Source organism: Emys orbicularis, chromosome 15, assembly GCF_028017835.1.
Source record: "Emys orbicularis isolate rEmyOrb1 chromosome 15, rEmyOrb1.hap1, whole genome shotgun sequence".
In the NCBI taxonomy this organism is placed as follows: Eukaryota; Metazoa; Chordata; order Testudines; family Emydidae; genus Emys; species Emys orbicularis.
In genome coordinates, this window is record NC_088697.1 from 21794028 (window position 1) to 21806394 (window position 12367).

Genomic DNA, 12367 nt, shown 5'->3' on the forward strand with positions numbered 1-12367 from the left:
GTCTCTCCTCCCCCCGGTCGGAAATGGCCCCCCCGGTCGGAAAGTGGGGGGTCTCTCCTCCCCCCCGGTCGGAAATGGCCCCCCCCGGTCGGAAAGTGGGGGTCTCTCCTCCCCCCCGGTCGGAAATGGCCCCCCCCGGTCGGAAAGTGGGGGTCTCTCCTCCCCCCCGGTCGGAAATGGCCTCCCCCGGTCGGAAAGTGGGGGTCTCTCCTCCCCCCGGTCGGAAATGGCCCCCCCCGGTCGGAAAGTGGGGTCAGAACAGATAACCTGAGGGGGCCAGACGGGGGGCTGGTGATTCCCCCTTCCCACCCCGCCCTCGGTGCCTTTCACGCGGCCTCTGCGGCGGCTCCGCGGAGGCCGGGCGCCGCCACTGCGCCAAGGCGGGAGGGGGCTCTGCGGCGGGAGCACCCCCGGCCCACCCACGCAGAAACCCCCACCGCTCCCTCCGGGCCTTACCTCGATGTAGCCGGCCAGCGTGGCCGCGGGGCCGGTGAGCGCCAGCAACGGGAGCAGCAGCAGCAGCAACACCAGCTCTCCGCTCGCCACCATCCTGTCCGTCTTCGCCGCCGCCCAGCAGCTTCTGCGGCCTTAACGCCCTGAGCCCGGCGACAGCGGGGAGCCGCCTCACAAAGCCACGCCCACGCCAATCACAGAGAGCGGGGCCATGAAACCACGCCCCTCTCCCAGCTCCGGCCAATCACAGCGACGTACAGACGACACGGCCGCGCCCCAGCTCCAGCCGCTACCAGAGAAAGACCCTGCGAGGGAGGGAGCCACGCCCATCACTCCGAGTCTCCGCCAATCAGAGCAAGGGTGACAGGGGAGCGCCACACCGATCCGTGCAGCATCCGCGCCCCCAAGTGACAGCCAATCACGGGGAGTGGCCCCAGGCTGCCAGCGCCACCACCTGCCACCATGCACTGCCACCCAGGCGTGGGCTGGGGGCTGGAAAAGGGGCGGGGATTCTGCGGGTGGGAGAATGGCTCCACTCACCTCTGACTCCCAGGCCCAAGCACAATGTCTGGTGAGCAGCCGCTTTCCTAAGCCCTGCAAGAAATTGCCACCTGTGGTACTGCATTACTTAAGACCCACCATAGGACCATGCAATGAAAGAGAACATCAGAGGGGCAGAGTTAAGGCTGGGTGGGCAGCCTTTCTGGCCTCAGAATGCTTTTGCAGCCTTAGTTTTCTGTTTTCAACGTTTTTGGATTGGATTTCTTAGGGTTTTTTAAAATGAAGAACAAAAAGATATAACAAAAAGCATAAAAAAGAGCCCCTCCCTCTATAAGAGACAGAAGGAAGCTCGACTGGTTTGCAAATAAAAGAACCAAACAGCAATCCCACAATCTATTTGTTAATTAGTAAATTTCATAAAATGGAACAATTGGTCTGCATTACTGCAATGCCCCTGTAAGGAAGTAGAGGGCCACAAAATCCACTCAGACCCTTTTAGACCATGTTATTTATTTTTAGAGACAACATGTTGCATAACTCAGAAGTGTTTGCTACAACACAGCATGTTAACATACAACTAACGATGTAAAAACTGAAGTGTTCTTAAATATAAAAAACCCTTAAATAAAACAAAATAAAGTTTAAACATAAATCTTTCACTAACCTTTTTTGCAGGGGATTATTAAATGAAAACAACAAAGGTTAAAATCTTCTTAACTTTGGTGGGCCAAATCATCTGGCTGTGGTCCCCAGACTGCCATTACCCATCCCTGCTCTATACAGTTTTACATTAACAGCAGGTTTGGAATGCTATGCTCTGCAATTACAGATTCAAATCCCAGTATGGTGAATTCAGCTCTTCATGTTTTTGAGAGAAAAAAATTGAATAGTAATAGTAACAGGATTGCAGTAAAGCCATATTCCAAATCCGAGCTCCATCGTGTTAGGTGCTGTATAAACAAAATGAAAGCACTAAGCTTCAAATCCTCAAAACTGTTTAGGCAGTTTCAACGCCCATTGAAATCAATGAGAGTTAGGTGCCTAAATACCATGGAAGATCTGGGTCTAACTGTGAGTGGAAAATATTACAATAAAATAAACTGCTTTTGGGTTTGTTTGTTTTTGTTTTTAAGGGAATAATATCTACATTAAAGATCTCAGAGCAATTTTTGTAAAATAATATGTTTGCTCCTCGGATGTCACCTACCCCCACTTTTGTGTAGTATGCTGTAGTCCCTTTATTTTTTTGCACTTCACCCAGGAAATGGTTTGATTGCAAATGACAAAAGAGCACACTGTCAACTCAAAAATAATCAGTGTAAACAGACATATTTCTCTACCTATGCCACTTAAAACATCTTAGATTATTAAAACTGAACACATTTTAAAAATCCTATTTACTTGTCACATTTGTAGCACTTTTTTAATTTTTGCTTTTCTCAGTTTAGAAAAAAAGTCAGTGAGATCAATTGTATTGCTGTTGATCGTTTCACTTTTAGAGCTTCTGTGCTGTTATGTTTGAATTGCAGCATTTCAGGAAATGTTTAAAATCAATTGTAGCAAATCTCAGTTGACATGTGATTCCACTATGTATATAATTTGTAAAACACTTGAGTCCTTCAGAAAGAAAAACACTGTATCGATGTAAACCATTTATTAGTTATTTATTATTTGTTGTTTGGCTTTCACAATGATGTAGAAAATAGTCAAACAAAATGTAGTGGGTGAAATCCTGATCCCATTGAAGTCAATGGTTAGGCATTAATTTCAATGGGGCCAAGATTTCACCCCCAAAATCTAAAAGATGCCACTACCTAAAACAGAAATAGTTTCTGTAATATAATTAAAAAATAGATATAATTTAATATACATCAGAATAACTTCAGAAGCAATTTCTACGTTTGAAAGAATAAACATTATTTAAAACGTATAAAAACCCATCAGAATTATTTAATGGAATAAATTAAGGAAGCATCTGCTACAATTTACACATTTTATTCTCCATAATTTTCATAGCCGGATGTGCAAGAGTGCTTACACCGAAAAACAAAGCAAACAGAAAAATCCCAAGATTTTCGGACAATTAGATAAAATTACAAACCCTTTATATTCTTTAACTTTTACATTCTTCACACACAATCACAAGTGATTTTTTTTTTCTGAAATGGATGCAAGGAAGATTGCTGAAGTGTTGTAAATGGGGACAATCTGTAATATAGATCAATAAGCAGCCCAGTTTTAATTAAAATGGCCAGCTGGTCCACTAGTCACTTATTACAGTCTCATTTTTTTACAGTACTTGAAAACCTTTAAATCTCTTTTACTGCAGTCCTCTGGCATCTGTAATCTTTTAAACTTACCCAAACTCAGCTGGAATATTAATTGACTCCTTTAAAATAATACATTTTAATGTATATACATTTTTAATGTACAATATGGGTGTATTTGATTCAATTGAATATATTTTGAGTTAAATTTTTCCCTTTTACAAAGTTATCATTAAGATATTTTTCATTCTCCCCAGCTCCACAAGGACACGTTGTTTATATATCTTTGGGTACAGCCTCTCATAGCAAAGATATCTTGAAGTGCTATATAAATTAATGAGCTAGTAATACTTAGCATTTATATTTATATAGCACTTTATGAGCATTAATTAATCCTCACAACTCCCCTTTGAGGTAAGTAATTTTGCAGATGGTGAAAAGAAGGCAAGGAGAAATTCAGGTGTCAATTTTCAAGTGTCCACTAATTTTGGGTCCCCAACTTGGGATCTGTTAGGGCTTGATTTTCAGAGCTGCTGCAGAGATTGAAGTCAACCGGAGCGTGGGTACTCAGCACCTTTGAAAATCACCTGCAGGTGTCTCCCGTTGGGCATCCAAAGGCTGAGGCGCCTAAAATTGGTGGACCCTTTTGAAAATTTAGGCTTAAGTGATTTGTGCAGGTCACATGGGGTCAGTATCAGAGGTCAGAATAGAACTCAGGTATCCCTACTTCCCAGGCCCATGTTCTGTCCATTGGATCATCCACATTGCTGCTCCAAAATTATAGCAGTGTAGCAGCTGTACACATAAAGACAGCAGCATCTGTGCATCCTGTAGCCCACAGGATTATTTTGCTAGCTATTATATCCTACTAATCCAGCCAGCCGTATCAAATAATATGTTTATCTTTCTGAATTAATCCATTTCATTCTTATATTTTATCAGTATTAATTCCTATGAATTTAGGATGTGTTGAGGCATATGATATGTGTTTCCTAATAATTATACATAGAATAAGTTTTGCTGACATGCAAGAAGCCTACCGGCCTGTATCCAGTAAGATTCGCTAAATAGCTAAAAGTATAATCAGTTAAAAGTAAGTCAGCATAAAAGCTGGTAACCTTTGGCACAGATAGAAATGGTCCCTGAACTTTGGGGAACCAAAGGGAGCAACTATACACAACACTGATCAGGTTTATCCAGCATCTGCAACCAGTTGGTAACTGCAGGGTATACCACAAACCTGGAAGTCGCCAAGAGAGCCTAGGGTGGCAGTTTTTGGAGTGAGATAATCCTTATTAATATATAGAGAGTAAGTGTCATAATCCACTAACCTATAGGATAAGGTACCCATAAATTTCTTAGGGTACGGAAATAAGATTTGGGTATAGTAGGTTGGGCATGAATTACATAGTGTCAGGATCCTATGAAATACCTTGTAAGAAGGGGGCTTTTAGCTCTTTCTTTTCTTTGTTCTCCTATATTCTATAGACCAGTGGTTCTCAAACTTTTGTACTGGTGACCCTTTTCACATAGCAAGCCTCTGAATGCGACCCCCCCCCCATAAATTAAAATCAAGTTTTTATATATTTAACACCATTATAAATGCTGGAGGCAAAGCGGGGTTTGGGGTGGAGGCTGACAGCTTGCGACCTCCCACGTAATAACCTCGCGACCCCCTGAGGGATCCTGACCCCCAGTTTGAGAACCCCTGCTATAGACTATCTTCTATCACACTATCAGCTCAGCTTGTGTAGTACAGTATAACTACTCAACATTCCTAAATATTGGGGAAGCCAGCACCATCATGTTATCGGGCATGCCAGGAGTAAGGCTGGTCCTTCACCTCTTATTACCGGGTCCTTAAGGAAGGGTGTGAGTATGTTAGGTTAAGGTACTTATAATAGGAATGTTACCACCAGGAGTTTTGGAATTCTTTTACTGTTTTGCAGTTATAAATTTCATAGAATTTATTATTCTTTTGTTAATCTCAATAAAGTTTTTATCAATTTGGTATTGTCCTCAGTGTAAGTGTTTTTGCCAAGCACCCCGAGAGTCCTCTCCCGATACAGAACTCTCTGAGTTCTCGGACCCTGTCGTCTGAATTGGACAAGAACCTATAAATCTTCTGGTCGGATGCGGTCAGTGGCGAGCCATAACAACTAACCCATAAAATTCAGGTCAACAATCCGATTGTAACTCACCCACAGTCTTATACATCTGGAATATGGTTATTGAGAGAGGGACTCTTAGCTAGGACACTGAGGTTATCCTACCCTTCTGGAAAGCACCTTAGTTCTATAACTTCCACCAGGACGGTCACCAGAGAGGAGCAAAAGGGACTGTATTTTAGCTTCTTACCTCTTCTAGTACAGCATCCTCCTACCACTAAGCTGCACTGTTAGCAATGGGTATCAGGTGAAGTCCTGGCGTGGGACTTGAACGCACAATCCTCTAACTCAGAAACCAGAGTAGCCAGATAGCCATACTGTCACATTTACACAGGGAAACAAAAGATAAGTAAAATTTTGGGGCTTCTCACCCATGACATATTTCCCATTAAAACAGAGATACAACAACAACAAAATGTGTTGTAACAGGCAAATCTTGCTTTTCACGGGCAGGCACAGAGGGCTCCAGAAGCAACAGAAGTAGTGCAGTTCTGCTGCACAGGGACTAGATTTAAGGGATATATAGTCTTGTTGCAGAGCCAAGGTGTGTAGGACTTTTTCACATTTCCAGGACATGAGTAGTTCAGGGAAGGAGCAGCAGCAGGGCCAACGGATCTGCTACTGTAACGATCCATCAGCCACTGCCTCTTGCGGAATGGGGGAGGGGGGGGAGATAAGTGGTGGGGTCTAGAAAGGGCCATAATAGTGTTTTCCATTTGACTACTTGTCTAACGCTCGCCACAGAGGATTAATTTCCCTTCAGCAGCTGTAGAATCTCTTTGCACAAAGCCTAGCTAGAAGGGGGAGACTATTAGACCAAATGCATTAAAAAGTGTAGCATTGTGGTTTGACAGTAGGTATGATAAACTGATATTTCAGTATCACAAGACCAGATATCCATCTGGCAGCCTAATTAAAAAGGAATGGAATGTAACATTTTGCAAATGACATGTGGTGCAAAAAACTGTGTTTGGAACTCCTAGGAGAGAAGGAATTTTTAAAATAAAGCTTTTGCTTAAAAAAACACCCAACTGAAGTAGTTTGGGGACAATTTCCAAATCGCTTGTGATAAAATTAATAGGTGCTCTATAAAAATAGTCTGATGACATTATCATCTTCTGGGGTTACTTTGCTAACGCTCAGTTAGGTGCAGATTTCTATGATTGTCTTTGCTGAGTTTATCAAGAAATGTAAGTGTGAAGAGGATGATTATTTAAAGCTCAGTATTCCAGTGCTCTGAGCAAGCCCAGAATTCAAGGAGGGACCGTTGCTATCACCACATGCAAAATGTCCCATTGGGAAGGTTGTTTACTTTATAAAGTCAAGGTTGTGGAATGGGCAGGGAAGTGGGTAAAAACAGGAAGTGAAAGGGAGTTCTGTGGAAAGTAGATGAGTGAGGCGGCATGAGAGTCCGGCAAACTGTTTGTTGTACTGACAAGCATATGACTGTATGGTAAGAACAAGGGCTGAGAGGTAAGACACTTAAGTTCTAATTCTTGGCCCTGTCACTGTGTGACCTTGAGATAATCACTCAAATTCTACTTCATTTTGCCCATTAATAATATGGAGATAATATCTGTCTACCTCAAAGGAGTGAGTGAAGCTTTAATTAATGTTTCCAAACCTCCGATGAAAGGTTCTCTGTAAGTGAAAATATTAATTATTATCTATGTTATTGCCTACAGTTTCTAAAGAGTTCTTAACTCCACTTTGTTTTAGTCTAGTTGTGATAGTAGCAGAAACTCTCTGTAGATCAGAGGTGAGATTCTGTGCTGTACATGGGGTACACCACAGAACTCATAGCCCATGGACCGGTGGGGGAAAGCCACCTTTGTGCCCTGCTATTCTGGGTTGCTCCAGGGGTCAGAGTGATCTCCATTGTAATGCAAAAAGAACAGGAGTACTTGTGGCACCTTAGAGACTAACAAATTTATTAGAGCATAAGCTCTATATGCATCCGAAGAAGTGGGCTGTAGCCCACGAAAGCTTATGCTCTAATAAATTTGTTAGTCTCTAAGGTGCCACAAGTACTCCTGTTCTTTTTGCGTATACAGACTAACACGGCTGCTACTCTGAAACCTGTCATTGTAATGCAGACAGCCTTGGGGGCTGGGCTGCCTATGGTACCTACGGACAGCACTGTCACTCAGAATCAAAGCACTGCTATGTGCTGTGGCCCAACCCTGACACACCCCTCCTATCCCCAGCACAGTCACCTACACCAGGCCTTTGCGGGTGGAGGGAGGCAGGGTTGGAAAACAGCCTGCAATTGTCTTGCTTGATTAGTTTCTGTGCCAGGGGAATTTTCTCCAATTGGATCCAGGGCTTTTAGAATCCCCTTTTTTGCTGCTCTGGCCATTTTACCCAGTGTACTTGTGCCAGAGCAGCAGCTCTCACCCTGTGTCTTTGATCAGCTTCTTTTTTAAATGAAAAATCCTTGTGTGTTTGTGTTTCTCCTGTAAATAATGTTCCAGTGGAACCTTTTCTGTTATTTACAACTTGTGAGTCTGCACAGCTGTTTAAAAGGAAAGAGGCCACTCCTGGCTGAAAAGATCTGCCCCCAAGGCATGTTAAGTCAATTGGTAAGGAAGGAGAACAGAAGAGGTTGAGGGGGCCTGTGGTTTGTTCCAGTAGAGAGCTGTGCCAAGAGCATTTGTCAGAATCAAACTCATCGTTGCAGAATGAGTCTATGAGAATCAGAAAGCCCTTGAATATTCCCTCTGCTCCCCTCAACTCTGCAATTGAAAGGTTGTAATTGAACTAGCCTTCAAACAGTAGTATTATATGGGGATTTTAATTAAAATCTTGATGGAAGATTTAAATGGGATTATGTCATTTGTAATAGTGGTGAATGATAGTTTCATGCAAGCTAGAAATTGCAGAGGTAGAACTGAGCCAAGTCTGATTTTAGGAGCTAAAATACCACCCGAACAAGGAAAATTTGCAGGTGTAAAGATGCTTTCAGCTGTCAGTCCTCTAAGCAGCTTTGCAAAGACACCATGTAAAAATAATTTGATTGCAATTTCCTCCATTATTGTACATAACATTCTTCCAACAAAAGCACCTACAGTAGAAGTTAGGATGAGTGAAAAGCCTTTTGCCTTTCACCTTTGGTAGCATCCAGGCTTCAAAAACAACAGAGTTCATGACACAGCTGATCCAATTACAAGAAACATTGCCAAGTTGTATCCAAACACAGCAGCTTTTTTCAAAACGCAACTAACAGTCAAATGGATGCATCTGTGCACACCTATTCTGCTGCCTGTGTTTGTGTCAGTGTTTCTGGAAAATCTGGGCAGCTATCCCATATTGCCTCAGCAGCGGATAGAGTATTTGGAGGACATGAAAGCAAAGCAGCAGCATGTGGGGTAACGCACTCTGGGAGGAAGAAGGACTGGCCAAACTGGTTATACAGGCACACAGTGGGGGTCCCTACCATGTGGCAATACAACCTTACAACTTGCTTTCAGAGGAAACCATGTGCCATCCTAACCATCTGACAAGGGTCAAATACACATAGGTCCAGATTTTTAAAGGTATGTAGTTGTTGCTGTGCTCACCATTGCAATGCCTAACTGATTTAGAAGCCTAAATCTCATTTTCAAAAGGGATTTAGGCCCTTAGAAGCCAAAATTCCACTGACAGTAGATGGGATTTAGATTAAGTACCTAAATCACTGTTGAAAATGAGATTTAGGCTACTAAATCAGTTAGGCATTGCAATGCTGAGTGAAGCAATATCTAAATACCTTTAAAATCTGGGCCTTAGCTACTACAATTTATTATTAACTATTTTGTACATGGGCAGCAGCCGCATCTAGGGTCAACCATGCAACTAACTGGTTATTACAAGGCTGGTGAAGAGATGTAGTGTAGACACAGCCTTTACAAGTCAGCTAGGCCCAGATGCTCAAAGGTATTTAGGCACCTATCTCCCATTTTAAATCACTGGTAGTTAGGTGCCTAAATGCCTTTGAGGATCTGGGCCCTACAGCTTGGTCCAAAGTCTATCTACCCAATAGCCTTTGGGTGAGAGTACTTATCTGAAAAACAGTAGATTCCAGTAGAAAGTCACCACCCATACTTGACATTGGTCCCTTGAATTTGGCAATTGAACTTGCTCAGAAAAGGTCCAAGACTCATAGAGAGTCAGAACTCAAACTTGCCCTCGAGAAGATGACATTCGAAGTCACAAAGACAATACACGGGACAAGAGGTGCAAAGACTTCATTGGTAAGGACAGCAATGAAGGAAGCTTTGCTGAGGAAGTGGGTTTTAAACTCTGGTTGAAGGAGAGGGCTCCTGGTGTATGGGGAACAAGAGGCTGCTCCAAGGACAGAGGAGCAGTATGAAGGATGATGAGGCCTTAAAAACCAGGGGAAATGGTGCAATTCTGACAAAGTAAAAATGACAAGAACTGTTAAGAAGAAGCCTAGGGAATGAGGGGGATGTGGGACGAAACACGAATAAATATATATCGTAAGTGGGGTGGAGTTGTGCTCAGAAGACAAGGATAAAGACATGAAAGATGATGCTGCAGGCAAGAGGGAAGCTAATGCAGGGATCTGAGGACGGGAAGTAATGTGGCAGAACGGTGAGAGATTGCTGTATTTGTGGGTAGTGGCAACTCCTTCTGTCCCTCCACACATGCCTATTTTAACAGGGTGGTCTGCCCTTTTCCATGCCAGGAGTCTGGGAACAGCCAGCCCTGTTTGAGTATCAAACCCAGCTGGAAAAGGGTCAGGTATAAAGGGCTGAGAGAGCTCAGTTGAGAGGTACTGTGCAGGAGGGAGATGGGCTCCTGCAGCAGACTCTAAAGTAGGGGGACTGATGGGAAGGGTATGTCTTCCTATTAGCCCTGAGAGAGGCAAGGGGAAAAGCCTCTGGAAGATGTAGCCCAGGATGGGCAGAGGAACTGCTTCGTTTTAATGTCACCTGTTTTGTATTGGCGTTAATAAACCGTGCCCTGTGGGGAGGGCCTGAAAGAGACTTGGGTGTGGCACTGAGTTTCCCATTAGTTGGTGATGCAGCCCACTGACCTGCAAATCTTTAAGGGGCATGGAATCTATCTTGAGTTATCTCAGGGGACCCCTAACATTTGAAGAGTTCTACTGCTCTGTATTCTGCACATAAACATGTACCGTTAATCTGGCTTTCACATAATGATGTTGGGCAGGTATTTTAATTAAACAATTTTTTGTAAGATTTACATTGTGGCTTATGTTATGTGTTATAGTGATGGATTCTGGTCAGATCCTGTCTCACATACTAGCACAGACTCTTATAAAGAGACCACCATGTTATTCTGATCCTTTCGTAAGTAGACTCCAGAATACATTAAAAAAGGAAAAAGTTGGGAAGTTTGCTTCTTGGGCTAGTTGAAGCATGGCAGCATGGCCCTTGCAAATGGAAGCAGAATTGTGTCTCATGCTTAAGCATCCTTTAATTAGCAGGAGCCTGGCTAACATTTCAATATGAAGGAAGGTGTTGCCCTTTTCAATAGTATGGATATACTTATTTAACATCCTGGAAATGTGGAAGGGCTATGGTTCCCCGATCATCTCCTAGTTGCAGAATAAGAACAGTGATCCTGGAGACTTTGATGGGACAGTGAACTTGTTTAGGAAAGGAGGCATTCCAAGACAAAGAGGTGACTGAAAAGATACAAGGATTCTCCATTTGGACTACCTAAATCACACTGCTCTATGGTACACTGCCCAGGGAAGAAGCAGGGCCGGTGCTACCATTAAGGCAAACTAGGCGGTTGCCTAGGGCGCCAAGATTTGGGGGCGCCAAAAAGCGGTGCCCCCAATTTTTTTTTTACAGCGTTCCTGGGCTGGGCTGCCGGCGGCGCGCTGACACGTGCGGCTCAGACTCTCTCTCCCAGCGCAGCGGCCACTCCATGCAATTATTGTCATTGCCGGCGGGGGCGGCATGCTCGGGGAGGGGGCGTAGCAGAGGTGAGCTGGGGTGGGGAGCCCTGCGGCAGCTCCCCCCCCCCTGGCCTGAGGCACCCCCCCCCGCAGCAGCTCCCCACCCCCTGGCCCGGGGAGCCATGCGGCAGCTCCCCACCCCAGCTCATCTCTGCTACGCCCCCTCCCCAAGAGCGTGGCTGCCGTTCCACTTCTCCCGGCTTGCGGCGCCAATCAGCTGTTTGGCGCCGCAAGCCTGGGAGGGGAGGAGAATTAGAGCGGGGGCGGCGTGCTCAGGTAGGAGGCGGAGCAGAGGTGAGCGGGGGTGGGGAGCTGCTGCACGGCTCCGGGGGGGGAGCTGCCGCGGGGGGGGGGGGTGCCTCAGGGCGGAGGGGGGCGCGAGCTGCCGCACGCTGGGGGGGGGGGGAGACAAGGTGGAAGTTTCGCCTAGGGCGCGAAACTTCCTTGCACCGACCCTGGGAAGAAGATGGCTCCTGCACATCACTTGAGTGAAGACGATTCCATGCTTGGAGGCCTAGAGCTCCCTGCTGCAAAAGTAGTGAAGAAAGCCTGAAAGGAATTGTGCTTTCTGGGCACTGGGAGAATCGCAGTGCAGGATGAGTCTTGACACACTTTCAAAAAGCTATACAAAGTATTCTTCCCAGCAAGCAGGGGGACATAGCCTGACCTAGAAATGGTGCCTCTGGGATCAGTCTGCACTGCAGGTTGTGCTAGCCTCCCATCCTCCCTTGTTGACCAGAGCATGGAGGAACAGATTATGCCTGCCAGCTGTGCAGATGTACTGTGAACATAAGAACGGCCACACTGGGTCAGATCATTGGTCCATCTAGCCCAGTATCCTGTCTTCCGATAGTGGCCATGCTGGATGCTTCAGAGGGAATGAGCAGAACACAATTATCGAGTGAGCCATCCGCTGTCATCCAGTCCCAGCTTCTGGCAGTTGGAGGTTAGGGACATCCAGAGCATGGGGCTGCATCCCTGACCATTCTGGCTAAGAGCCACTGATGGACCTATCCTCCAAGAATGTATCTAATTCTGAACCCAGT

The 12367-nt window shown here is 45.0% G+C and overlaps 1 protein-coding gene across 4 annotated transcripts in view; it reads right to left on the reverse strand.

The window, feature by feature from the left end:
- Positions 1-576, reverse strand: part of APLP2 (amyloid beta precursor like protein 2) — a 72662-nt gene extending 72086 nt beyond the window's left edge. For all 4 annotated transcript variants that reach the window (XM_065417224.1, XM_065417222.1, XM_065417221.1 and 1 more), the window contains exon 1: positions 457-576. In XM_065417224.1, the coding sequence (XP_065273296.1) occupies positions 457-549 (93 nt within the window). In that variant the 5' untranslated portion in view covers positions 550-576. The remainder of the gene's footprint in view (positions 1-456) is intronic.
- Positions 577-12367: the final 11791 nt, after the last annotated feature.